The sequence below is a fragment of the Aspergillus udagawae genome (assembly GCF_001078395.1).
Source record: "Aspergillus udagawae IFM 46973 DNA, scaffold_9, whole genome shotgun sequence".
NCBI classification, from domain to species: domain Eukaryota; kingdom Fungi; phylum Ascomycota; class Eurotiomycetes; order Eurotiales; family Aspergillaceae; genus Aspergillus; species Aspergillus udagawae.
The window spans coordinates 1,231,800-1,259,558 of NW_025091272.1; the positions used below are offsets into that span (position 1 = coordinate 1,231,800).

General features: G+C 49.0%; 6 protein-coding genes and 1 non-coding gene across 7 annotated transcripts; 4 read left to right on the top strand and 3 right to left on the bottom strand.

Moving 5' to 3' along the window:
• Nucleotides 1–4,560: 4,560 nt before the first annotated feature.
• Nucleotides 4,561–5,511, bottom strand: flbD (putative MYB family conidiophore development protein FlbD; the record flags this gene model as incomplete). The annotated part of the gene is made up of 1 exon (XM_043295503.1): nt 4,561–5,511. The coding sequence occupies one exon, from the start codon at nt 5,509–5,511 to the stop codon at nt 4,561–4,563; it is 951 nt and encodes a 316-aa protein (XP_043151438.1).
• Nucleotides 5,512–15,177: 9,666 nt separating this feature from the next.
• Nucleotides 15,178–16,529, bottom strand: Aud_010668 (MCT family MFS transporter; the record flags this gene model as incomplete). The annotated part of the gene is made up of 2 exons (XM_043295504.1): nt 15,178–16,315; nt 16,366–16,529. The coding sequence occupies 2 exons, from the start codon at nt 16,527–16,529 to the stop codon at nt 15,178–15,180; spliced, it is 1,302 nt and encodes a 433-aa protein (XP_043151439.1).
• A 692-nt stretch (nt 16,530–17,221) lies between these two features.
• Nucleotides 17,222–18,218, top strand: Aud_010669 (uncharacterized protein; the record flags this gene model as incomplete). Its single annotated transcript, XM_043295505.1, has 2 exons — nt 17,222–17,404; nt 17,466–18,218. 2 exons carry the CDS (start codon nt 17,222–17,224, stop codon nt 18,216–18,218), a joined length of 936 nt encoding a protein of 311 aa, XP_043151440.1.
• Nucleotides 18,219–20,593: 2,375 nt separating this feature from the next.
• Nucleotides 20,594–20,713, top strand: Aud_r0035. Its single transcript, XR_006253285.1, has one exon. It is a non-coding gene; the product is annotated as a 5S ribosomal RNA (ribosomal RNA).
• A 389-nt stretch (nt 20,714–21,102) lies between these two features.
• On the bottom strand, nt 21,103–22,273 carry Aud_010670 (isocitrate lyase/PEP mutase family protein; the record flags this gene model as incomplete). Its single annotated transcript, XM_043295506.1, has 3 exons — nt 21,103–21,174; nt 21,248–21,729; nt 21,796–22,273. The coding sequence occupies 3 exons, from the start codon at nt 22,271–22,273 to the stop codon at nt 21,103–21,105; spliced, it is 1,032 nt and encodes a 343-aa protein (XP_043151441.1).
• A 602-nt stretch (nt 22,274–22,875) lies between these two features.
• Aud_010671 (putative MFS transporter) lies at nt 22,876–24,604 on the top strand (the record flags this gene model as incomplete). The annotated part of the gene is made up of 6 exons (XM_043295507.1): nt 22,876–22,998; nt 23,045–23,105; nt 23,152–23,323; nt 23,381–23,649; nt 23,704–24,346; nt 24,409–24,604. 6 exons carry the CDS (start codon nt 22,876–22,878, stop codon nt 24,602–24,604), a joined length of 1,464 nt encoding a protein of 487 aa, XP_043151442.1.
• Nucleotides 24,605–25,070: 466 nt separating this feature from the next.
• On the top strand, nt 25,071–27,356 carry Aud_010672 (transcription factor domain-containing protein; the record flags this gene model as incomplete). Its single annotated transcript, XM_043295508.1, has 3 exons — nt 25,071–25,609; nt 25,667–26,559; nt 26,608–27,356. The coding sequence occupies 3 exons, from the start codon at nt 25,071–25,073 to the stop codon at nt 27,354–27,356; spliced, it is 2,181 nt and encodes a 726-aa protein (XP_043151443.1).
• Nucleotides 27,357–27,759: the final 403 nt, after the last annotated feature.

Sequence of the window (27,759 nt, forward strand, 5' to 3'; positions counted from 1 at the left end):
CGGTCTGGTAACTACCCCTATTGTCAGCATACCCACGAAATCGACAATCGTCAAGAATACTTCATCTGAACTTGCCGGACATCTCGTAGACCCGCATGTCGATGTCGTAATACCATCCTGCAAGTCATATCCAACACCCTGCTCATCTTCCCAAGCAAATAGCATTCGCCTGTTCCAGTTCGCCAAGCGATATGCACTACAGCGTCAAGCCACAGCAATTTCGATTTTCGGCAACCCCGATTCAGCCGCAAGGCTTCCGCTTGGTTCCATGATCGCAACTAGCAGAACCGTTGTATGATAGCTGGCGGTGCAGTTGCACTGTTGTTGTCGGGTTTCTGTTGATACACATGAGTTTTACATACCATCCTGTATTTATCTGTAGTGCCGTATAGGTCAAGCTTCACAATATTAATCACTTGAGTAGGGAGTACTCCTACCTAATCCTGATATAGGGGGTAGGTAATGTACCCTAGGTACCTATTCGCTGTAGACACAGTCACCGCTCCCCGTAATAATAATACCACTCACAGAATTCCAACGGCTGGTATGTGACAGCCCCACGTGGCAAGTGCCAGCGCCCAGCGTAAGCATAAGCGCGTCCCTGAACAGATTGGAACGCCTCAGGCATGAGCGGTTTGTGCTTTGACCTCGGCCAGGGCCGGCATGTATGGCTGATCTGGACGGTGATTAGCCCGCCCCCGAGCCACTATCGATCTGCGAATGTAAATCGCACCAGGCTGGCTGCATCTCTGACAAATACTTGGAATGGATGGTGGGAGCTGAGGTCTCGCTGAATATATCCCAATGCAGACACTCGCTTGTCTGCCAAGAGGGGACTGCAGGGTGATTGACTGGCTGCGCAGGGCAGGGGGTTGGTGACTGACTCGGTGATACTTGCAGTGAAGTGAGTGTGGAGCTGAATACTGAATAGCAGAGACGAGAGCTAACTGCCAAGTAACCATAAGAGCCATGCAATGCAATAGAAACTTTCTTATTATCGTTCAAGGGATTTCAATTTCAGGCTTGTTGTATACCTAGGTGAAAGACATCCATGGTAATACTGTGTACTTGTGGTAAGGTATGTATTATTACCAGTTAGAGGGTAAGGTAATAATACTGTATGGATACTGATCAAGGATAGACGATCCCCAAGCGGGTACTCTAACCCCATCAAGCAAGTGGATTACTCTCAGATGATTTCTTCCACTCAAATATCTGCATTGCGTGATCGACCGTCAAGACCAACAAATTACAATTAATAATGATACAGCTGTTCATCCCTTAGACAGTACCTAGATCGTAAGGTATCTGAATTCTGAATGCATAACATGCAAAGCAGGCACATGCATAATACTTGGCCCAGATCCATGCCAACGTTCTGGCTAAAACCCAGTAAATAGACTCTGACAAAAAGCACGAATGAAAGGCTAAGGACATCATACTCTTGTTACTCCTGCAGGATCCAAAGTGATATTACACCTACTGGAGTCAATAAGAATAGCTTCTAATAGTTTGCTTGATTGGAATGAGGCGTATGCATGGGTCTCTTATAACCATCGTTAGCCGATCCTGCCACGCTGCCACAGTACAGTATGTCTCAGTACGGAGTACTGATTAGTACTCCGTACAGATCAGATCAACTTAAGCACTATCGTGGGTACATTCCATAAAGTATGCTTCAAAACACCTGAACTTCCAATCTTCTGTAAGAGTAAGAGAACGATACTACAGAGTATAGTTTCAAAATCGACCCAAAGATTACCAAACCGCCCCACAGCCCACATGACCGATCAGGCACACTATCAAGGTCAAGACAGAGGCAACCATGGGCCTCATCGCCCGGCCGTTTCATCTAAACGGCCACCCAACGGTTTCTCACCTCTGCCTGGCTCTGGCTCTGGGTCCTCCAAAGGAAAGCGGGGACCGCTGGAGGACCCCGGCGCTCGGTTCAGGAACGGTCCCAGGTCAAAAATTGGGTTCGAGGGCTCCCAGCAGATGCTGTGCTTTTTCCTGATCGGGAAATAGCCAGATAGTGGTGCTGATGTTACCAACCTCGATCAGAGAGTCTGCTGTTTTTTGTGATGACATATTTTTTGGATGCAGAAATGCTGATAAGGGTATTGTCTCTTTTAAGGGCAAAACCAGTTAGTGCTTCCTGCGTCAAGCTCCACTCCGACAGAATAAACGCACAAGACAAAACAGCGATCTCGCTTATCGAGACGAGTCCCCCTCCACGACGCCACAAAATAAGAAGCAGGCCTCACGGAACAGACTCCAACTCCAAAGTAAATCAATTAATGATCACCAGAACGGCTGTTTCAGCTTTCAGACGGGAGTTATTTTTAGTTATCATCAGTATTAGTCCGAGCTCAATATGATAGACAGGATAATGGCATTGTTCTTTACTCCAGTTTCAGCAACATACACGGAGTAGCACTACTACTGGACATCCTGGCTACCTTTTTTTCAGCGCGAGCGATCAAGTGTTAGGTACCAAGTGCGTGGTAGCCACCCAGGTATCCTCCTACGTCACGCGGCGCCAGCCAATCGACTAACAAGGACAATTCCAAATACTCTTCTTCCAGGGTCGCCGAACTCGCTGATCCCTTCCGGTCCACTCAAAGCCGCCTGTGTATGTACCTACCACCTACTCCGAGTACACACCTACACTTGCGGTACTTGCCGTACCCTACCTCTTTTGTCTATTATGAGTCCTCGTCATAGTGACATTCTGCCCGGTATCTTGGAACCATCCAGTAGTCCAAGAGTGATGACCGACGCAGGACAAGAAAACTATCGAGTCAGAGATCCCCACTTCTAGTGGACCGCAGAGCCAGTGAGGAATGTTGACGGGAAACATATACCTGCACTGTTGTAATGTCTACTCAGTACACTGTATTTTTTCGTTCTTTTCTCCCCGCTGACTAGGGCGGTTGCTATAGTCATGTAGTTGCATTCGTAGAAGGGCTAGAAGCGGATGAACCGTGCCTTGTCGGGAGGACTATGGGCCAGCCATCCCACCCGTCTCGGCGGAGTAATTGTATCTAGCCTTGTCTCGTCTCGTCTCGTCTCAGCTTGAACCAACCTGCCTTGCAGGGGAGACTGAGACTACTTGCTGTTGCACATGCATCTGCAGCCCGCGGTGGCGACTGGCGACACTGGGCCTCGCAGCGATCAGTGGAGGAGGCTATCCATTGTGGCTGACTGAGGTGTCAACTGACGTGAAAGACTGGCCTACGGTACATTTCCAGAATCAGGCGCATGTACACTGAAGGTACTGTGTACTCCTACGGAGTTGATGGTAGAGAATAGACGATGACATGCTATCCAAGCTCATCAGTAACGCACCCCTTAATAGCATCCATAGACAAAAATGCTTGATCCCTTCGGATAACCGTTGGGAGTACCTAGGAAGTAACCCCGTAAAGAACGGTACACCCAAGCTTACAGCTTACAGCTTACAGCCTCTAGCCTACAATAGAGCGAACATGCAAACCTTGAAGCAAGCTTGACCTTAGCGGCCCTGCACGCGAGTCAAAACGGAAGAAAGCCAATCCACCACCCTCACTGGCCAAGTCCAGTCCCCCACTGCCTACTCCTCCTTCTGACCCGGTCCATCCAAACCCATCCCGGCTGGAACTCTGGGACTGAAAGACTGGGACTGGAGTTAGGTACTCTGTACCCCGACCTATCAGACCGACCAAGTCCAGCAGAGAGATAGAGGCGCGCTTATCTGCGTGAAACCATCTTTTGCTCTCTGGCTCGTGGCCTCCTCCACTCGAATGATAGGATCTGAGGCACTGGGAGGTACATGCAGAGGTGTGTTGCTAGTTGAGAGTGTTTCGACCTGTCGATTTTGGCCAAGGGTCTTGATTGCATGCATACTGCGTTCTGTTCTTTCTTGCATTTCTCATTTTATTTTCTGTCTGTCTAACAAATCAAGTGAGATTGAGTTGGGTGGAATCTGTACCCAAGGGCAACTAGCAAGCAAGTAGCGAGTGCGAGCAATTTTGGCTGATTCCGTGGTTGCCGTCCTCCCTCCACCATCACCCCTTGCATGATCCTCGTGAGTCTGTATGTGTGTTGTGTGGCGATTCCACCCTGACAGCCAGCCACGGTCTCACCTTGCGTCGTTGGTGTGGATTACAGAGCAGATCTTCTTTCTGCGAGGGAATCCGGATCCGAAGGCTGACGGAGGGATTCTGTAGATTACGGTAATAACGGTAGAATAAACATTATGATTCATTTGTTCCGTTTGTAATCATCAACAACAATGGGGTATTATCAAAGTCCAAATATGCTCCAGTAGTAGTAACTTCAAGGCCCCTTTTTCCTGTTTGCAGAGGATAAACACAACACACTCGTGCTTTTTCTTGTAGATTAGGATCACCGCGGGACCCGCGCGGCGCTCTTGTCCCAGATTTGTACACCGTAAAGACAAAGGAGATGAAGACAGTAAGGAAATGTAAAGAGAGACAAAGGTCGGGTCATATATACAGAGGCACTGCCCTTACAAACAAAAAAAAGGAAAAGGCTCATCCGGTCGTTGCAAGACATCATTTAATTAAGCAGATTGTTGAGACCCATTCGCGAGTCTCGTCGGGGCTGCTGCTCCGATCTGCAAGGCTCGGGCGGTGCCCACGCCGGTGTCAATGATGCGGTCGGATGGCTCCAAGGCTGATGATCGGGGACCCAGCGTGGCTTCGAAGCCACGTCGGAAAACGGCTCCAGGATCTTGAGACTGGAGGAGTATGTATGGCTCACGTACCCGTCCTCGGATCCGTGGCTTTGTCTGCGAAGGTCGACCGGAAGCGGAAGCATTTGCGGCGAGGCAACGGTCCTAGGGGATGCGGAAGAAACCGAGTTGTGGTCGGAGACCATCGAGGGAGGACAGACATCTGAAAATGCCGGCGAAGTCAAGGGCGTCTCGACAGGGCGGTTCAGAGCTGGAAGAGTGTAGATGGGGCTCAACTGCCGGGGGCAGTCGACCGAGGCGGCGGAGGATTCTCGTCGTGTCTGGATACTGGAGGAGTTTGTCCATGAAGTGAGAGGTCTGTCGTGGGAGAGGGAGAAGCGGGGGCGATTGATGGGACTGCTCAGGACTGTCGAGGCGCGGGGGTATGGAGCTTCGACTCGGCCATGGAGTGTGCGGGATGGGCTCGTGGTAGCAGCAGAAGAGAGACCTCTTCTCTTGCGGTTCATGCTGCCGTTCCACCAGTTCTTGACTGCGTTATCGCTGCGGTTGCCTAGTCGTCGGGCGATCTCGGCCCATCGCTTGCCCATTTCGTTGACCATGCGCTCGATCATCAAGCCCTCCTCGGTGGAGATGGGCTCCCGATTCAACGAGGGCTTCAGATTCTGATGGAATCGCTCCCGGCATTGCTTGGGAGACCGGTAGTGCATGTGCTGTGAAATGCGCACCCAGTTGTTGGGCCCTTGTTCGCGGACCAACTGAAGTAGCAACTGGTCCTCCTCAGGGACCCAGGGTCCTCGACGGTGAGTGGGAGCCATGTCGACCGAAAGGGGTGTCAAATAGAGTCAGGCTTTGATCAAATAAAGATATACGCAAGACAGAGTGTAAATTAGGAAGAAGAATGAAGCTTGGGGCTAGTTTGGTAATATAGTTGGTACGCGGGCGAAAAGAGTTGGCTCAAGGCTGGCTGGCTTGGACTTAAACCCGAATAGTGGGGGAGCAGACCGTTTAGCGCGCAGACAGCTGAAGGATAATGACGAAACTAAGTAAGCCCTTGATTGGTGTCGAATGGAGTGATTGAGGATTGGAAGTCGATTGGAAGAGCGTGGCACAGAGGTAGTTATATGCGGCGATGAACATGACAGGAGACGGAGATGGAGATGGTGATGGACTTATATCCCAGAACTAACCAAAGCAGCAGTCCAATCCAGTCCAGTCCAGGGAGACGGGTCAAAAAGAAAAATGGAAATGGCTACAGACTACAGTAGCACTAGGTCGTACTGCTCCACACATCAAGCACGCTATAGGAGAAGATCAGATCCAAGATCTCGGAGCTGACAGTTGTCGGAATAATATGATTTTCTTTTTGATTTCTAATATTTTTATTAGTTATTTTCTTGTATTATTACAGATCTGTATTTGGTCTGTCTGTAAGATACCATGTATGACAATTGTAACCACAGACTAGTGAGCCTCAGGAGGGCAGCAACTGATAACAATTCCATATTAATGAACACTATTTTGATATTTATTTACAGTTGACTAATTGCTAATATTGATATTGTTATGAGGCCTTCAGTGACCTGATAGTATAGATAGAGTATATACTGACATAAAAATGAATCCTGTTGTGACCATTGATTCCACATGAAGGTGGGGCAGACACACAGAGAAGTATGTGGAGACTTTTGCGCAGTATCCCTTTTGGGAAGGCCAGGGGACCAGGCCCATCAGTCTGACAGGGGGGCCCGAAGCCAAAACCAGCAAAGCGAACAAAAGGCTAGACAGACAAAGAGTGGCGGCAAAAATGAAAAAAGGAAATGAATATAAAAAAAAAAGGGAAAAGAAAAGCCAACTCTGACAGTGATCAACTGCAAGCTTGCAGTTGCAGCCTAGGCGTTTCCAGATCGTGGGGTGGCCCATTGTAGTCTCCCACAGGTTCGGTATTGCAACAGGGATCTTGTTGCCGTCAGCAATGCTGTGTGATACAGAACGATCTCTCTTCTCTGGTGCATACTGCTCATTCAGTTGCTTTTGCCAGAGGATCGTACCGAGGAGTGGGAGGATGTGAGGTCATGCGAATAACTCCTGCCCACACAGGGTTTATGGGGCGCAGGATTATTCCAAAACTACGGACCTCGTGTGTCCAGGAATCTATCTACAATCTACAGTGAATATTACTGGTTCAGGATACTTCTGATTCAGGGGGGCAAAAGTCGATCGCTTGGCTTTCGATAATTGTAGGAACAATTTGGAAGCATATTGATACTTGATAGATCAAGTGAAGCTGAAATATCAAATTGCGACGGTGCTCCACAGCAATATGGACAGGAAAGAAGGTTAACAGAGGCCCAGCCTAATTGTCGACCTTGATTCTAATTATCAATTCAATTTATCCCTTATGTAAAACACAAATACTCTCGCTATCCAGGTAGTCTACACCATCGTCAAGCTATCGAGGGCGATGGGTGGCCCATGCTCTTCAAAGTTCAGGCCCTGACAGAAAAACGGGAGCGGCAGAAACGGCCTCCTATGGACGAATGAATCCGCGCCAAGGAGTCATCGTGAGCTCGGAATTAGGGCTTGTTTTGATTTAGGAATGTAGTACAAAAAAGGTAGTATGTACTCCGTAGACTGGAATCCTTTTCCACAACAGAGCATGTACTACTCTATCAAATGTAAGTCAGATATAAGATCTTGGGCAGGAGGTTATGGAAAAGAAAAAGCAAGGTGCGATGGCTTTGTGGACAAATAATGAACCAGGATTCTTCCCTGCTTTGTCCCTTTTACTTAGGTAAATAGGCAAGTACACTCACTGTATCCAAACAAATTATATCCAAGGAAAGAACTATTGTTGATCAGTGTTGCTGGAATAACAAGATGCAAATGAAAAACAAATCATAAGAGCTGGTTGTTCTCTATCCCATTCCATGAATGTGTAGTGAGGCAGCCTCAGCCAGCCATGTCCACCCCTCGGCCATTTCGTGTCATCATTGGCCATCAAGCCAATCGTGATCTCTCCACTATTCCGTAGGCCGTTACCCAAACATGAAAGATGAACCGTTTAGTGGAGAATCATGATTGGCGCCTCTGCATCTAGCGTCTTCTTGGAATTTGGAATCTTTTTACTTTTATATTAACCAAGCCTGGTTACGATCGCCATGGATCTCGCCAATACGCAGCCTCGAATCGGCGTAGCTACCTGCTTGTCGGCGCCACCACTGACAGGCATGATGTCCATACTTATGTCCCTACTTATTACTCTGTGCATAGTTACCTAGTAAGTTACTGCATGATTGCTGACACACTTGCTAGATGGGTCGTTTACTTACTTACGTAGTTACTTACATCATATCATTGCATCCGATCATTCCATTGCAAGTAATGACAACATCACATTCAGCTACCGTCCATCATAATGATATTTTGGGATTGGGGCGCTATAGAGATGGCCCTATTTCCTGGAATCCTAGCTCAACCAGAATAGATACGTAGCTCACGAGAACACCGGAAGATCAGCTGCGATGGTGTCTCCACGTAAAGCCCAGGCTTCGCACTGACCAGCCAGCCAAAAAGAAAAAGAGACACCACGCAAACGCTCCACCAAACTCTCATGTTTGAGATCCCGACTCACGTTTCGCTGCAGGGACCGAGCCCAGAGTGCGGGTGTCAACTCGCCTCATTCGAGAAGGCGAATGGAAGATTGACAGGTCTCATTCTACCCCTTTTCCTGAGAAAATTTTCCTTGGAACCATTTTCCCCTTCCAATGCGGCATCGAGGGAGAATATTGTACGGTACGCGTGATAGATCGAGTGAATTAATGGCGAAAGAAGCAAGCATGTCATTGCAGGCCTCTTACACCTGGCAGATCGAGGTTCGAAGTCCTTATTAGGATAGAGATAGTGGTCGACCCTGACTCGCAGCCTCCACTCTGCTGAGCCACGCGTCGTACTCATGCAGCCACAGCGCTGACCATATACTTTGTCTTCAATGGCTCAAGTTCATGGCCTACTAGCAACACATCGGGGAAGTCGGGAAATACTCATAGCTTCACCATCTGATCGATGCCAGACGAAGTGCCACCCAATCAGGCATGTTCAGCTGCTTGTGACAATGGTACCGCCGTTACTTGGCGTCTGTTCATAACCTCATCCGCTGTCATAGTAGGGCGACTGGGGAACAAATTGACAATAGTCTCGAAGGAAGAAAAGCTAAAATTGACAGAATTTGAGAATGTGGAAGTGCCAACCCAGCGATCATTATTAATTGACCGGTTTTCTTTTCCTTGATCAGCGCTTAGCCGCCACCCGATGGGCTTTGGGCGCCCCATTGCATCGGAGAATTTGGCTGTGATATCGGTTCGTGCACACGATGCAGCGATTGATTGATCGGTCGAGGTTCTTGTGTTGACTATTTGCTGGTTGAACCATGGAACCCATGCAATGGCACAGCACTAATGAGCTTTATCAACGATCAACTCTGCTGATCATAACTTGATCATCATAATTCCAGTTTTCAGGTAATGCCTATTCATAAGCATTTCCCTATCTCAAATCGAGCGCCATAATTGGTATGTTTCTAGAATCAGGATCAGCCTGATGTTGTTGGTCTGGAAACAGATGAGATCGGCCCTGTTCGGCCATATTGCTCAGACCGCACAGAGCAGGATTCGATCTGAGAGCATACTATTTAAAGCTCACTGGGTGTATGATTATGAAGGCTGATGGAGCGTCTGTCTACGGGCAGCCTGCAAGTACCAGACTCAAATAATGCTTTTTTGAATGACCCTGCTCTCTACTCTGTAAAGCCGTTAGGAACCAAGCATGACCTGCAAATAACCACGACTCCATAGTAGTAGAAGTAGTGGGTAACTGGGCGGCATGTCATTACCACCAGTTTTAATACACAGTACAGCGGGGAGAACGATCGGAGACATACAAACAAATACAGGTATATATAATCGTAATACGCTAGTCCAATCAGAGGAATAGAAGCACGAACCCCTGAAGCTCATAGTCATGACATGACATGAACTCTCGCCAAAGCACGTCTCTGGTTGGTGGGGCGATTTTAAGGTATTTGTCATTATGGGGCGGCCCCCTCTAAGCTTGTTTCAGGAAATGATAGACGGGCCAACCCACTCGACTTCTCAAGCTGGTCTGCAAGCCTCATCAATGGGGATTTTACCGAGCAGCTCCTGTCGGGTGACCCTGAAGATTACGGACTACTCAGTAACAGACTATTATATCTCAAACCCTTAGCCAAGGTGAAGAAGGGAATTGTTTAGTGCTGATGTTTATATCCAGCAGATCATTACAAGGCTTATTTAAATATAATGTCTGAGGTATGGGGAACAACAGTAAGTGAGTGAATAGCCGAACATCTCCAGCTCAGGTACTGTAGTCCAGCTTGTATCGGTGCGTGTCCGCAGTAATAGACCACCAGTAAGCAATGAGCAGCGTTCGGTCTGGATCCGTCTCACCCCGAGTCATTTCTGCGACGATTATCGGACTATAAGCACTGGTCTACCTGCCAGTCAGGCTGGTGCATCATGGTTAGGTTACGAGAAAAGCCATGTGGACGGGGACGCCGCGATCCACCCTCGTGGTACAGTGCGACCGCAACAGACACATACTACTACAATACAATGGCATTTTGGTAGGTCTGGAGGTGTAACAATAGGAACAATCCTGAGTCTGCGGGGAATCCACTTGACGACATTAGATCAGTGATGGATAAATTGATAAAGGAGGGAGACGAGACGTAGTACGAGATGACCTGTCATATCTGACCTTGATCTATTTTATATATTAATATATATATTATATATTATATACTCCTGTAGATAATCTACTCCATACTATCTCGACTAGCAGCACTAACTACGCAGTGACAACTGAAGAGTGACAATGCGCGACTATTGATTCTTGATAAAATCCACAATCGCTGTGTCCCAGTCACTGCAGTAGTAGTGGTGCGGCGTACCCTTAGCCTGGGTACCAACTAGAGACGCGGCAAGTATTTGCGATTCATCCTTGTACTAGTCTGCTTCCTTAGTCCAACGCAGGGATAACCCCCTGTCAGTTGCGTTACGATTAGCGAGGATGCCCAAGGCAGCATTCAAGATCTTACCTGAGGCTTTGACACAGACAGACAGCTCATACAATTCAACGGTCGAGGCTACCAATATATCAACCCCTTGTGCAAGATGCTATGGACCAGATTCCAAATATTCCGAGGGAGATGTAACTAGATAATAACTACAAAGTAACTGACAAATCAGTATCCCTGGAGGCTGTATATATGGAACGCCTCATGAGTACTCCGTAAGTTTAGTACAATACGACAGTACAATACGATACCCGTACTGCCAGGACCAAAAGAGTAAAAGGGTAAAGTAAAGAGCACTTTAGCAGAACCTCTAGTAGAACCACCCTGGTTGTGAAGAGTGGAGCGAACGGCCCTCTCGCATCCGCCGCTGTTTCCTAACTGTCGGGCCTCCAGCTTGCACAATGCGAACCTCAGGGGGTCCGAGCACCCTAACTGTCGGCGGTAGTCCGCTGTCAGTCCAGCCCAGTGCTGTACTCCGCAGGACCACACTACCTACAGTCCGAGTGAAACCAGTCCGGAAATACGGAATTTCGGAGCCTTGGGTAGCACTCTTGGGACCAACAGGGCTTGTGTGATCGCCGCGAGACTCGCTGCAGACCTACCAAGTTCGGTATGGAGCAATATAAGATGGAGTCTCCGTACGAGGAGATTTTCTGGTCGACAAGGATTTGAGATTTTTGAGTTTTCAATAGACTTGACATTAGAAAAGCTGTCCCGACATGTCATCTCTGTGACAATTGACAAAAAGGGTAAAAGCAGCTGTGCGGTCATCAGTTATCACAGTACAAATCAATCTAGATTTTGCCAGTACCTGAAAATTTGACGAGGCAGATGTCATGAAGCGATCATCAATCTACGCTCTGACTGCGATCTGACACCATGTAACCATCGACGATCATTGCACAAAATCCTACAAAATCATGCCGTGCAATGGCAGAGGAGCAGCCCGCAGACTATTGGAGCGCTTATACAGTCTATGAAGTAGTAGCTAGTACGGAGTTCTCCGAAGTGGTGTTCACAGGGGTCTGTATGTTTGGTATGAAGGTATCAGGGCTTCTGGGTCGAGTAAAGGTTCAACGGGGATGATCGAGATGATCTGTATCTACGATCTCACTTCAACACTCAATCAGAACGAATAGAATCATTAAACTCAGAATGATGACGTAGAAATATTGCGAATTATCTTTAAGGGAGTATTTTCCAGCGCCGTGGTCAACAATGTCATTACAAAATAAGCTAGAGCTGCAGTACTTTGTAAAGCGTAATTAGTCTAGTCTAATATTGTTACGACAAGGACCCAGTCCATGGTATTAACAAACAAGACAAACATTGCTCGGGCTTCATGTCAAGGTTTGTACCCGCTCGGGGACCATCGCGGCCATGTGGTTCCCGATACGCCCAAGCGCCAACACGGGAGAGCTCGAATTTCCCCATTGGGAGTTGACGTCGCATCCATCACGAACTACGGAGTACACTACGTCTTCTTGCTCGCAGTGCTACCAATCCTGTGCCGACATTCCACTCTACCAGAAAAGCCATCTACCTTGTGTATGGGGATTGTAGAACTCGTGTGCGTCGGTGTCTGTAGCTATCCTGGCCCAGCTTGAACCACGACAGGGCTCTGGAGACAAAGGAAGAGTCGTCGGGAAGGGGCAAGCTTTTGCATCCTGAGATTCCAAATACTCCTACTTGGTGTGGTGAGCCTGCGCTTGCTGTTCCACCTGTTCCTCTCGCCTCTGCTCGGAGAAGTGCCGCGGGGCTCGGGGCGGAGGGCATGACCATTCTCGTCACCATCGCCGTCACGATGACCAGTTGCTTGTTCCAGTCCGGAACCCCGGTGGTACATCCGCGCAGACTTCAGGCTTGGGGGTTCGATATCGCCAATGGTAGAGAATCAATTGATTGCCACCCGTGCGATTTGTCCTTTGGCTGGGATTGGCGGAAATGCAATGTGATGTGATGGCACTATTGAGTATCTCGATGCTGCGTCACTCCAGCTTCAACTGACTCGTCGCATTTTGACAAATGGTTCTTCTCCTAGGCAACATCATCTTGAGATTCTGTACGGACTACGGAATATGCACTGGGGGGGCCTCGACTGGTTCCTGACCCAGAAAACTCGAGACTGGTTCTACCGTTTTTCGCTCCGCACCCTGAACCAGCTATCTCGAGACGAAAGAACGGATTTCCCGCTGTCAGCGCAGTTTAACTCGGCGCCTCAACGGTGTACCACAATCAGGACGGACGTTTGCCGCAGGAGATCAGAACGATCATGATAAATACGTACATTACTCCGTGTGGTACCATAGTGTACAGCATGTACATTGGACGCACTGCTGGACTTCGAAAGACCAATACCCCGTATGAAATCCATAAATCCTGAGAAGGTTTGTTAACTTCTCCCGATTATGCTTAGTGAAGTCAAGTCTGTGGATCAACCTTGATCTGGCCCAACCAGCCTGAGCCAATGGTGCAGCCGGCCAAGAACCGAATCGACACCGTCCAAACTCAATCTGCGTCCCAGCGCCCAGGAACTAGTCTTAGCTATTATTTCCTCACGGTAAGTGTAAAACTCCAACGACAGTGCCTCAGCAAATGTCGGTAAAAATCCGGGTAATCCCCGCATAGCAAGAAACCTAACCCGGTGGCAGTCTGCTAGCTTGGTACTACAGTCCTACTACGTACAAATAGAGGTCAGGCGCTGACTCGCATGGGGGGTTGGACGGGCCATCCTGGGCCGGGCTATCGGCGACCATGAAGGGAATCACTTCGTATCAATATCATGGACTCTGGCACTGACTTTGTGTTCCATCCTGGTACGGTATGAGTGGTATGTGGCATCACTGTTCTGATCTCTGTTCTGGCTAACGGTGGCTACGGAGTAGAGCCCTAGAGGGTAGATACCGGGTCGTACCAGTTTAAACAGATGAATGTCAAGAGTTGCCACGAACCATGAGGGGGCGAGGTGGATCCGCGCACCTGCACTATTTTCCCAAAACGCACTCTCGTCCGAAGCCAGATCAATGACCCCATGCCAATCCCTTTTGGTTTTTGCAGCAGGAATGTCTAGTCTGCGGTCCAGACTGTCTCCAGGTTAGATACCCCAAGAGACTCATTACTAAGTAGGAGTAGTGGCAACCCTTCTTCATAGACTCCGCCTATTCGGGGCATAACACCGAACGGAAGCATGGCAGAATCGGCCGAGCCGGTTCTGTCGAGTCCTCATGAACCAGGCTCCAACAGAGACTTTGATGAGCTCTGAGCTTGACAAAGTGAGGCGTCCGGGACATGGTTTCCGCTCGCTGAAGTAGGAGACATGTCTGGTCACCTGGGAATGGGGCGATAGGTAATTCTCCTTTGAACATGCTCTGAAGATGTTGATGAAGAGATACAGGAGTTCGTTCTCGGTATGCTCAAGAGCATACATGTGTCATTTCTTATTAATATCTAGTACATACAACCACAGGGTGAGGAAAACAGGACTTGCCATCCGCTCAGCCGTACTTAAGCTAGTATTATAAATGCAGCCAGAAGTTATATGCGCCCGTAAGGCCTGCTACTTTATAGGTAAGAGATACTAAACCATAGGGTAAGGGTGGGTGAGTAAAGGTGAGCTAAGTAATGCTATCTAATAGCATAGGTAAGTATAGGTAATTAGTAGGTGAGAGAGTGATTCTATAGTGACTAGACTGCCTAGAGCCTACTATTAGTACTATTAGTACCTCTATTACTAGCTTAAATATAAGGGCCTCTTCTCTGCTTAATTGACTGAGACAGTATTCTGATAGCTTGCCAGTTGCTATCTTCGATAGATACTACTAAGATAACTGAAACATACCTCTAGACGCAAAGGAAACATGCAAAGTGTATAGTCAATTTCTTCATCTGATTCTTCACCATCAGGTCCGTAATTCAAGGATAGACATTATTCACTTATACACACAGGACTTTCGAATTCAGCATTGTTGGCGTGTAGAGCCGTGTATGGATTAGTGATTGCGCTGGGTTGTAACTGAACAGGAAATGCATGGATTGTACAGTCAATCATACACAACAGTCAGTCACCTAGGTAGTATAGCTCACTGGCCCACTAAGTGCTCAAATATGTCACTCCAGATGAACTACTAAATTACCTCGGCTGGGCTGAGGTAAGATCATTCAATTTATCCAATGAATTATAAACAGGGCTGAACTGTAGTGAAGTAATCGCTCAGGAACACAGGAGGTAGCTATCAGAGTAAAACAATTCTATGACCAGATACACTGCTATGGCGTCGACCATTACTTCAAGTTCAATAGATCTTCTCACGGCAGTGGCCAGGGACATCCCTCTTGGGTTGAAAGGGAAATGCAATAGCCCAAGCGACCCAAATCAATCCTTGGACAACCTTCTTTCGCGACGACCCTTGGCCACAAGAATAATCAGATATATGATAGTGGCAGCCATGATCATCGACGCAGCAAAGATGAATCCACGTGCAAATTCACCCTCCTCAACGTCAATTAGTAGGCCTGCAAGCGGATTGCCAATCAGCAACCCCGTGGCCCCAGCAGTAAAGCTCATTCCCATCCAGGTACCCACGACCTCGAGGGATGGGACAAGAGTGGCGATGACTGTAGGCGGAAGAGAGACCACGGCCCCCGAGAAGAATCCGTAAAGTATACAAAAAGTGACCAGACATCCGAGGTTGTCGATTGTGATCCACGAATAAGATAGAACTGCGCATGCGAGGGCGCAGAAGCTCGACACCTCGAGAGCACCGAATCGGTCCGCTAGCAGTCCGGGGATAATGCGGCCGAAAATGGACGATGCATTAATGACCGACAGAAGGTAGAATGAGATGTCCTCCGCGATCCCAATTTTACGGTGGGCATAGATTATGAGATAGAAAAAAGGAATGTAGAGGCCAACAAATGCGAAGAAGGAACCGAGATTATACAGGACAAACAGGGAAGATTTGAACGCATCCGGGTCAACCAGACGGCGCGATTTCTTCGATGGGGATAACCGGGGTTTCGCTATGAGCACACTGATCATCAATGTGGCCAGGGCAATGAAGGCAATGATTCTGGTGGCCCATCCGGCACCGACTTGTGGCTGGAGCCTTCGAAAGATGATAGGGTAGATCACGCTTCCTAGGCTCCCCCCAGCTGCCGTGATCCCCGTTGCAAGCGCTCTCCGGGTGCTGAAATAAGTCGCGACAATGGCAACGCTGGGGAGAAATAGGCATCCACATCCTAGTCCGACACAGAGGCCCTGCGCGAGGAAGATCTGCCAATAGGTAGTGGCCAGACTAGTCATCATCATTCCGAAGACTGTTAAGGATGTCCCTGCCATAAGCAAGGGGCGAATGTATCCTCGATCAAATATCGGGCCACCAACGATGCTGAAGAAAATGAGAAGGAAGCCCTGGAATGTTCCGATCCATGAAATTTCGGAAGAGGAGCAGGAACGCAGCAGATCACTTTCGTAGTAAGCCTGGTATGTTCCATATGTATTGACGATTCCCCTTGTTTGCGGTTAGCAGGTGCTCTGCTACGTCAACGATGAAGGACCTACCAAGAGTTGAAGAACAACAGATGCGCCCCGAGGACCTGTGACCAGGCTGCTAGTCCACCATTGGGGATAGGCGATGGCTCCTGCCGCTGCTGTGGCTCATTACCGTTGCTCTTCAGTGAGCTAGCAGCGCCATGCTCAATGTTGATCTCTTTATCTGACAACATGAGGATGGACAGATTGGTCAAGCTTTGGTCAACGATCTGACACCAAAGCACTATTGTGGATAAGGGGGGCTCCGTCGATGCGCATCATATCTGCGAGAACAGAGCATGCCCTTGGATTTATATACCAGAGCGCAATTCCTAAACCTAATGGAAAACATGCCCTTGCCTTGATATTAGCGAGGCATCAGCTCGCATAGCGATCACGGGGTTACCCAATCAGGTAATTTTCGGTGAGCGACTTGCCCGAAAGGGTAAAGCATGACAATCGGGATCCGTTGCATTAATGATGGGATCTCACGGAATTGAATACGAATTTGCCATGTGTCCTACCTCGCACATTATTGAATCTTCACTCATCTGATCCGTCAAAAATGGTCTCATCTTCCCAAGTACCAGATGGCCTTGTTATGCGGTGGAAACATACCGATAGACAAGGACGACCATCCCCAAGCATTTCCGGCGGAAACACCTCGACAGAGCGAACAGGTAGAAAGCTGCGCTTAGCTTGCGAATTGTGTCGCAGCGCTCGTGTAAGATGTGATGGTGGAAGCCCCTGCCAGAGATGCAGGACAAAAGGCCAGCTTTGTCAATACAAGGCCTCGCTGAGAAGTGGTCGGATGAGGACAAAGCGCGTCCATGGCCCCTCTAGTGATACCTTATCAGCTACAGAAAGTAGCCCAGAATCAGTCATCATGGATTTGGGAAATGCTATGCTTTCGCCAGAGATTGCCAGCCTACCACGGGATACGGATGGCGGGCCATCGAATATCGTGCCGTCCACTAACTTCGGAGTCGAATCTTCCGCAGCCACGGGTCTCACCTTCCCCAACATCTTAACGGGTGACCTGGACTACCTTGAACTGCATGATCTAGCCGTAAGTTGTCTGCCTTTTGGGACTACCATCTGCTGGGATTGACTCAAGCATACCCCGGTAGAGCCGCAGCCCCCTGAGGACACTGTCCCCAGCCGCGTTAACTTATGAGCTGCTCGGGCACCAACCTGGACCTGTATCGCAGGCAGAACCCGCACCTCAATCCCCGGCATTTGCCCTTGAATCACCGAGCATTCCTTGGCTGGGACTAGATACTATGTGTGAAAGATCCCAAAAGCAGTGCTCCTGTCTCAAGACCCAGCTCCAATGCATTGCCGAGCTGTGTGGACATGTGGACTATGATGGACTGAAATTAGACCAAATACTGGCCGACGCACGACAAATAACCCAAGCCACCGCTCAACATATCTGCTGCTACGCGTGTCAGAAGACACCAACCGGACTCATTATATTCACCATTGCATTGCAGCGGGCCGTACTTATGCTCTGTCACGTATGTAGAAACCCCCAAGCTTACCTTCAGGGGTTGAAAGTTGCGATTGGGAATTTTCAGCTATCGGACGAGGATGATCGCGACCACAAGCGAATTCTCCTCGTGTCGGCCACGGATCGGCTGGAGGCGGTGGTAAATGATTTGGTAGCAGCAGTGCAGAAGTCTCAGCAGAAACAGCAAGATGGACAATTCGGATCTCAAACGGCACGGGCGAATCTGGACTGGATCTCAGGGACGCTTCAGACCATTTGCCGCCGCACTAAGGTGATGAATTCCAGGTTGCACACGGAGCCATGGGGGTATTATTCCTCTTCAACCACAAACGATGCTGTGCAGACACAAAAGGAGCTCGATATTTGTTGATTTTAGCCGTGAATTGCTTTCCCTAAACCCTTGTTTTAAAAGGCTTTCTCCATCACTGGGTTTTGATGAGTATAGTCTTCCATTCCACATACAATCAAGCTTCAATATGTTGAGTATGGTCACGGCCCTGCTGAGCTGTCCGATTTTGAGCACATCTCTCATTTATTTTGGAGATCGACCGTTGACTTGCTCAATGATTTCGTGGAGAGTCGTGAATTCACAACCCTTCATAAAGTGCTTCTCGGGCTGCAGTGACGCTTCAGAACCCTGGAAGATTGTCTGCCATCTTTCGGGCAAGCTAAGTTACCACCTGCAATTATTGACGCTCTTGATTCTTGTGGTTGAACGGCACTTGCATGAGCTGTTGAATCAGCTGGGCAGGGGCAGTTAAATCTCTGCTTAGGTGCAGAGAAATCCTCACCAGTTGAGGCAGTCTCTTCATGGAAAGTCACCTCTATTTCATCTGGTCATCGCCGGTTCGGCTTCCCAAAGTTCAAATGATGGGTTCCTTGGGGTGGTAAGATTACTGCTCAGGGCAAGAGTTGGTCAATGCTGTTGACCATGAGGGGTGGACAACCTCTACACGTTGCTGCCTCATTGGAATCACTATGGTGTTATTCAAGAGCTCGCTCTATTCGGAGGTAATAAGCTCGATTGGGACTCAATGACCGACGACAATCAGTCTATGTTGTCTTGAAGAATAGCCTCCATCATCGGAAGATGTGTGATCGTATTCATACTCATCACTGGTCTACCACAGAGACTTATTTCCTAGAGTGAAAGTTAATAAATTACACCCCTTGCGGGTTGAACTTCTTCTCAGTAGGCCTCTCACTGGTCCCAAGTAATGAACTTACTGCGGCGCTAAAAGAAGTGCACTGAACTGATTTCCCCTTTCCTTTTCTCTTTGAACAAACTCTTGGATCACACGAAGTCCACTTTCTGAAATAATGTCCTCGTTTGGACCTAGCAAACCCCTGTCTATTGGTCCTTTTTGATCTCCATCCAATTCATAGAGATGGCCATTCTTATGAGATCTAACAAAGCAGACATAATGGAAATCGACTTCCTCCTCAGGATTCTCAGGGGCCTCTGAGTCGCCTTGCAGAGCTACTGCCTTATAGGCTGCTTCTAAATCGGCATCATCTTCGATGACCCGGGCGCGCTCCATTGGATTTAACGACGCGCATACCTCAAGTAGACGAGATAGGTCGGAGTCTGGAACTAACGGATATAATTTTACAATTTCCGACGAGTCAGTAGATTGTAAACATCAACATCCCTTCCCAAGACAGGCGAAAAGTGAAGTAAAAAGTTATGAGTGGTGCATTTCAGGGCTACACGGTTTTTGTCCCATTGATCACTATCTTCAGATGTTCTACTTACGGATAAAATCTCTCGCGTCGCCATTGCTAACCGCGTGAAGAATAGCGTATAGCCCACAGGCATTGTTGATTGTCTGTTTGTACCACATAACGTTCTCACCTTCCGCTGTCTCGTAATGATCTGGTATTAATCTCCCTTGCTCCTTTAGATTCTTCTCATAGTCGCTTGAAGTTGGAAAAGCCAGAACCAGCGCCAGCGCAGGACGTGGGGTAGTCGCAAGAAGCTCTGAGTCGTCTATGGACAAGACATCATGAAATGCTAGAATAGGCGACACGCCTATTTGATGAATAAGCTGCGTGAAGAGTACTGGGTTGGATTCGAGGGGAATGTAGTGTTTTCTGTAGGCCATCTGTTGTATAGGGTATCTCTCGTCGTCTGAGGTCACCGATGAATCGACGTTTAAGGTGCTGCAACCTCAGAAAGGTATGGGCAATTAGCCATATACGGCGGTGAAGCTGGCGGTGAGCCAAAGTGCCCTAATTATGGAGAGCACGACGAAACCTCATCTGTCGTCCCCAAATGGGCAGACTCATCTACGTGGTGCTGGGGATCAATACTTTGGCAATGGTTTCGGAGTGTTGCTGCCAAAAGAAGCCAAAGTCTGCTCAAACGCTGGGAAGGAAGGAAGTGGTTCTGCGACGGTGAGGGTTTTTCAGGCTCCTCTCTCAGACATCACCCCTTTTGTGTTCGTTGTTAAGCCAAAATATATACCACCATCATACAGGTAATATGAAGACCTCACATAATCATATCCATATGAATCAGTCATAGGGTTCAAGTACATGAGCGAGGCATTTAGATCTTGTTAATTTCTTTATACACACTAAGTTGAGATGGGAGGTGCACTGTGCACACATGGACCTCAAACCCGAGAACATCTTGATTAGGCACAACCAAAACTCAACGTTGGCAAATGGATGAGGACTGACAAACCAAACACTGGAACAATATTACTTGATATATAGATTCTTGTTTTGGTACTGACTAGTACATACGACCATAGGGTGTGGAAAACAGGGCTTCCCGTCCGCTCAGCCGTACTTAAGCCACACGCCGGCCGGTTAGTAGTTGGGTGGGTGACCACCAGCGAATCCCGGCTGTTGTATGTTTTTGTTTCTTTTTTGGCTTCTCAATTGTTCTTTGAAAATCGAATTGCGCTGTTGCAATAAGTCCATAGAGTGTTGGAGAAGGGGTCTGTTATCGACACTGAGTTGTTGACGGGAAGCCCTGTAGTTGAATGTGCTAGTGTCACAGATGCTATGGACATCGTAGATGCAAAGATTGTTTCATACCCAGACGATTTTACAAGCAGCCAGAACGGTAGTCAGTAACATGGCAGAGGATAACTCGTTTCATGGGGCTATTGCAAAGCTGGGAGATCCCCAGGCAGAGCTGCATAAGACAAGAGAGAAATATGCTTGAGTCTCTATATAGCCCTCTCTGTGTACCAAGAACGAGGAGAAACGCCCTCTGTGAGGGCAAATACATGAGGTACCCTCTATCTCTCTACAGTATCCTGATGATCGTTGACAAGCCCGTTCTCACTATATTCATATCTCTTTTCACGATCCTAGTCACTGTCAGCAAGAGATGATCTTCTATGAGGAGGCAGGGGTAGGTAGGGTGGGAAGGATAAAACATACCCAATAATGATTGAAACCTACACCCTCGCAAACCTCAGAGTATCCTAGTATCATTGGTGGCGCACCAATGGTCATGCTCTTCTTCAAATCATCCAGAGTCTCTCGGATACTCTTGAGCTTGGCAGCTACAAGCGTCCACGGATACGCAACCGCACAGAAACCCAACTGCGCCAATTCCAGCGCAGAGAGATTCTCCGTCTTTCCCCCTTCGATAATGTTTGCAAACACTGGGATACCAATTTCGTCAGCGCACCGCTTCATGGCTTCCCGGTCCGGCAACGCCTCCACAAAGACTGCATCGACACCGATCCGCGTGAACTCCTTCGCACGAGTCATCGCTTCGTCCCAGCCGTGGATCAGAGCGTCGGTCCGGGCAAGTATGAAGATATCCTGGCCCTCATTGCGCGCATCACAAGCGGCTTGAATACGGGCGTATGCTTCACCGCGCGAGACGACAGATTTGCCCTTTGTATGACCGCATCCTACCTGGCTGTCAGCTTACCCATGACGGGGCGTAATGACCACCCAGGGGGAGTTCGGAAACCTACGCTTCGGCCACGTCTGATCTTCAATCATGACGCCCGCCGCGCCGGCCGCAGCAAAGCACTCAACCGTCCGCTTGACATTCATCGGGCTTCCATAGCCAGTATCCCCATCCGCCATGACAGGGATGCTGGTTATGCGCACAACTTCTTGGATCTTCCTGCACATGTCCTCCATTGCGATATATCCGGTATCAGGTAGTCCGAAGCCACTTGCCACGGCATAGCCAGCTAGGAAGATAATTGGGAAGCCTGCCTCCTCGACTAAGCGCGAGGAGAGCCCGTCGTAGCTGCATGCATGGGCGATGATCTTGTTGGGATCGCTGTGAGCTTCGAGCATAATCGTCCGAAGACGAGAGGCTTGTGCGCTTGGGATCCTTCCCCGCACGTTCTCGAGTTTGACGGTCAGGGAGGTGGTCTCTCCGCTAAAGGATGAGGTGGGTTGGTCGGTGGTGGTGAACTTGAACGGGTATGGGATGGTCATTGTGAGTTTGCTTGCGGGGAGACAATTTGACTTTACGGACTTTGAAAAAGGGAAACAATGATCTGTTCAAATATGTTCTTCCAGCAAGTAGATTGCCTATTTATGATGATGGAAAGAACATCATCTACCCAGCATCGCGGCTATTTGCAGGTTGGAATAGAGTACAGAGTATGGGGCGGGTGTTTGGCAATATCCGCCCACAACGTACAGACAGCGGAGTACAACCACCACCGAGGTAGAATGATGAAAGTCAAAATGACGCCACGCACCAACGGGTAAAGGTAATCGATTATTGGGATAGTGCCGCACATTCGAGAAAAAGAGATTCGGCTCGACCATAATATCGATGCCCTACGAATCCCCCCGCTGTAACAAACGGATATTGCCAGTTAGCCGATCTGTTCTCCTCTTCCCCGTGGGGAAGAGACCAAGGGATAGTGCATGGGCGTGGATCCCATTTATGGGGACATGGAAATGGTGGGTCTGGTGATTGTTGAGTTGAAACTTTAGCCTCAGGTGCTTGAATATAAAACAGGACACTCCATGGCTGCATGATAGTTGATTCACGATTATTCCTGCCTCAAACACCATAATATTGCAGCATGGACCACATCAAGGAGGAGGCTGACGCTCGCCACGTGGACGATGTTGATATTACGAACATGGAGAAGCAACCTCAGCAAGTTCAGGTGGCTCCCTCTGACCAAGTCCATATTCGGAGAATGGTAAGAAGAGACAGCCTTTTCCATTGGCAGTGGCTAAATGGCTCAGTTCGACCGCCGGGTCTTGCCTATTGTGTGCACTCTATACATCCTGTCGTACTTGGATCGAGGTATCTCTGCCAGTCCACTGTGATACCACAGAATCTGACCTGGCAGGAAACATCGGCAATGCGAAGACTGCTGGCCTAGAGGCCAACTTGGGCCTAACAGACTCTCAATGGTCGTGGGTCCTCAACGCTTTTTATATCTGTTACGTTCTTTTCGAGTGGACTACGGTGCTTTGGAAACTTTTCCCAGCACACCTATACGTTGCTGTATTATGTATCTGGTACGTGTGAACTGCTTCATATCCATTCTTAGAACGTACTGAACAGCAATGTGTCAGCTGGGGCGCAGCAGCCATGTGCAGTGGTGCTGTGAATAATCTTGCCGAGTTGATTGTCTGCCGCTGCTTCCTGGGAGTATTCGAGGCTGCCTTCGGTGCTGGAGCGCCATATTTCCTCTCACTCTTCTACCAGCGTCAGGAGCTAGGATTCCGTGTCTCTTTGTTGCTAGGTATGTCGCCTGTGGCCAATTGCTTTGCCAGCGCCTTGGCATACGGCATTATCCATATCAGACATTCAATCGCCTCCTGGAGATACTTGTTTATCATCGGTAAGTGACCGCGTCTCAGACTAATGGCCACAATTCAATTTTTGACCTAGACAGAGGGCGCGCCCACTGTTCTCTTTTCCGGCGTCGTATTCTTCTTCCTCCCTGACTCGCCGGGCACAGCCAAATTCCTGAACGAAACCGAGCGGACCCAAGCCGTCGAACGACTACAGACCTTTGACCGCACGGCAAAGAACCGACTCGACCGTAGCCAGGTCTTCAGGGGGCTTACCGACTACAAGAACTGGGTGCACACCTTCATCCACTTCTGTTGTAATTTCTCCTTTGCGGGCTTGTCCAATTTCCTCCCCACCATTTTGCACGATATGGGATATACCTCCATCAACGCACAGGGTCTAGCTGCACCGCCATACCTCGTTTCCTTCTTTCTATGCATTGTGGCAGCGCTAATCTCCGACCGATATGGCAGACGAGGTCTGGTAATTGCCGCTTCGGCGACGACCGGGATGATCGGATACTTAATCCTTGCCCTGGTGCAAGACGAGTCGAAGACTGGGGTGCGATATCTGGGCGTTTGGCTTGCCACGTGCGGCATCTTTCCTGCCCTAAGCATCAATATCACCTGGTTGCTAAACAATCAGGGCGGAGATTCAAAGAAAGGTGCCGGGATGGCGATTCTGGCTGTTTTTGGTCAATGCTCGAGTTTTGTGAGCAGTACCGCGTTTCCTAAAACAGAGGGGTATGTCGACCTTCGACTCGTTCTGATAGCAGTGCCTTCTTTGCTGATCTGAGTCCTCGTAGCCCGTTCTATGTTCGCGGATGCGCCATTGGATGTGCTTTGACGGGGTGCATTGCAGTCCTGGCGCTGGGGTTGTATGCGAAGTTGGTCCATGAGAACAAAAGGAGGGACATGGTGTATGGTGCTGTGGATGAGAATGTTCGTGTGGACGTGACTGGGAACGGCGATAAAGACCCTCAGTTCCGCTACTTGGTTTAAACGGTTATTAGGTTACGCATGAGGCCATATGCCAGTTTCTGCCGATTGAGGCATTGTGGTGTTATTTTAGTGGTGCGCCTTAGCACAGTCCATTAACACTATCTAATTGACAGCAGCTGGACAGCGGATTGTCTATCCACATCTGGCCTATGATCTTATCCGACTAATTGGATAGAACGTACGAAACAGCTTAGAGATAATTCAATTACTCGCCCGAGTTTTTAGTTCCCGCAGCAATTAGTCCAATGCACGTACAGTACACCAAACCTTAATCATCACCCCGCATTTTGCAACATCTCTAGAGATTCTTCATCTCTTTTGAATCCTCGTCCTCACCCAAGATGCCTCGCCCCTCTCGGAGTAGGGCACCAGTGGAATACCAGTTCCAACGAACGTATAAAGCCTGCATTCCGTGCCGCCAAAGAAAAGTTAAATGTGAACTGGATACGGCACACCCTAGTCCACCATGCACACGATGTGGAAAGTTGAGGATCCAATGCCGGTTCACCACGAAGCAGCCTTGGTCGAGGTCGAGGAGCTCGAATGGTATGACATTCTACAATTCATTGAAAGTAGCCGACGGGCTCATTATGGATTAGACACGTCGCGGAATACCACTACAACGTCGAGAGTCCCTCGAATCCAGGTAAACGACAGCTCAGACGCTGCATTCAGAGGCTCTCTACCCTCGGTTGAGGATTCAACCGAGGAACATGTCTTTGGCAAACGTCCTGCGGATGGCGTATTGAACACAGTCTTACGGGAGAAAGTGACTAGCGGGAATGATGCGTTGAAGATCCTGTTCGATGCGGCAGTTGAGCAGGTCCAGGCGCCCGTTCTCTCCGGAGCCGAGACGGATGAGACGCCCCAGCAGCAATCGCTGGCAAGTACTAATTTGAAGATTGACTGCATCTCGAAGACTGATGTTCTGGAAATTTGGAGTGGTTGTCGCTTTGTCAAGATGGGATGGTTCACTGCGCGCGAAGCACTTTTGTATGTTGATCTGTGAGTACGCCATGCTCCTATCGACCTGGAAGCTTGTTGTCTCACTGGGGCCTGCAGGTTTTTCCGCAATATGGCCCCTTTGTCGCCTATTTTGACGGACTTTTTCGCTTCTCATCATACGCATTATTGGCTCATCACGCAAGAACCAGTCCTATGCTGCGCCATCTTGATGATCTCCTCCAGGTACCATACCCTGCCAGGGCCGTCCGGTGCCACGCGCGGATTCTTCGTCCACAATAGATTATGGCAGCACTGCCAGCATCTTATTCTACGTATCATGCTCGGACAGGAGAAGTTTTCCAAAGCGAAGACAAGGCATTTGGGAACGGTCGAGGCTCTTCTACTCTTATCAGAGTGGTACCCGCGGGCATTACATTTTCCACCTGAGAATGATGGATGGGATTCGGATTTGATGCTGACGGCACCCAGCGAGAGGGATCCGCCCCCTAGGACCGAAGAAAGCCCCATGCGAGACCGCTGGCGAGAAGATGTTGTGGAGCCAACAAGACGGTCAGACCGCATGTCCTGGATGCTGGTGTGTTCTGCACTGGCTCTCGCACACGAGCTTGGTGTGTTTGCTTCCGGGAACCGATCAGACAACAGTCGAAATGTAGGGCCGCATGTAACGGCATATGTCTGCCATCTGGAAGTCAGAAGGCAGCGGCTACCGGCTCTCCTTTATGTTATTATCAACCATCTCTCTTTTCGAATTGGCTGCACATCAATCATGCCGGACAAGTGTCAGTTGACAGGTCTCAGTGGTGTGTCGGGAGTTGACTCGGAATGGACAAGACTGATGACATCTTGGGTGGAATTGACGGAGTTGACACGGACCCTCAGGGAGACGTTCTTTGCTGACCCCTGTTGCCGTCGTCCCATTGACCTTGGATCCTTAGAGGAGTGGAAAGGGCGGCTGGGGCTATGGCGGCAGCATCATCAGCGTGTCGATAGTAAGTCAGTCACCGAATGACATGTTCCGGATCTGATCATGAGACCAGACCTTCATTATGATATCGTCCTCGAGATCGAATACCAGTACCTGAGGGTACTATCCAATTCTCTGGGCGTCCAAGGCATCGTCGAGCGGGTGCTATCACAGACAGAACCCCATGGAACGGTAAACGCGGCATTCCTCTCTCAGGCGCGCCAGATTCCTCTAAGCAGGAGCGAGCACGAGTTCATCGAAGAAGTCATCGATGGCGCCAGCGCAATCCTTACCCGTATTGTCTCGCTACCAGGCGCGAAACAGCTGTCCTTTTACCCTATCCGAGTATTCCTCCGCGTTATCAGCTCCTCCATCTTCATTCTCAAGGCTCTTGCTCTGGGCGTACGACCATCGAAGCTGCAGGAATCCCTCCATCTGCTGGACCAGGCTATCGCTATTTTGGACTCCGATCATCTAGACGACATATACCTTGTTTCACGGTATGCAGCCCTGTTGAAGGTTCATATCTCGCAACTCCGACAGACCATTGCCAATTCCAGCCAGGTTAACGACAAAGGCAATTCTTACACCCACCTGGTAAATCAAGAGCCTGGTAGTCCGGTGGCCACCGCTGCTGAAAACCCCGACTGGGATCCCAGTATGATCGATTGGTCTGGCCCGGCCAATGGCTCTGGTGACTGGTTGTCACTCCCGCTGGACCCTTTGATGGCGCCATTCGGGTACTGGAATGATGGACTCGACGACCTGGGGATGCGCTCAGGCCACTTGAATTTGGACTTTATCTGGAATTTGCCCCCATGATATGCCAGTCACATTGGAAGAATTATCAGGGTCGACGGAAGAAATGATACTGCCCCATCAGTCACCTATTGCGAATGCTGTGTCCATTGCAGCAGTGATTCCCATTCCTGGAGTATAATACTATTCTCAGGTGCGCCAGTACTTCAGAGGAGGAGTCCCGGGAAGTCCAGTAGTCTCGATACGTTACCACCAGTATCGACCTGAATTGAGTCACAGCCTTCATCCGTAGGATTTGCCCAGTCAGGTTCACTATTCAACAATCCTTGACTTCTCTGATCTTTCCCTAAGTAGGTATTTAACTTCTATCAAGCTTACGGACATGTGAATTCGCATTTATCCGACATTGGGTTAATCATAGTTGAGTACAAGTCTCTTATGCGCGGGGAACATGGCAACGAGGGGA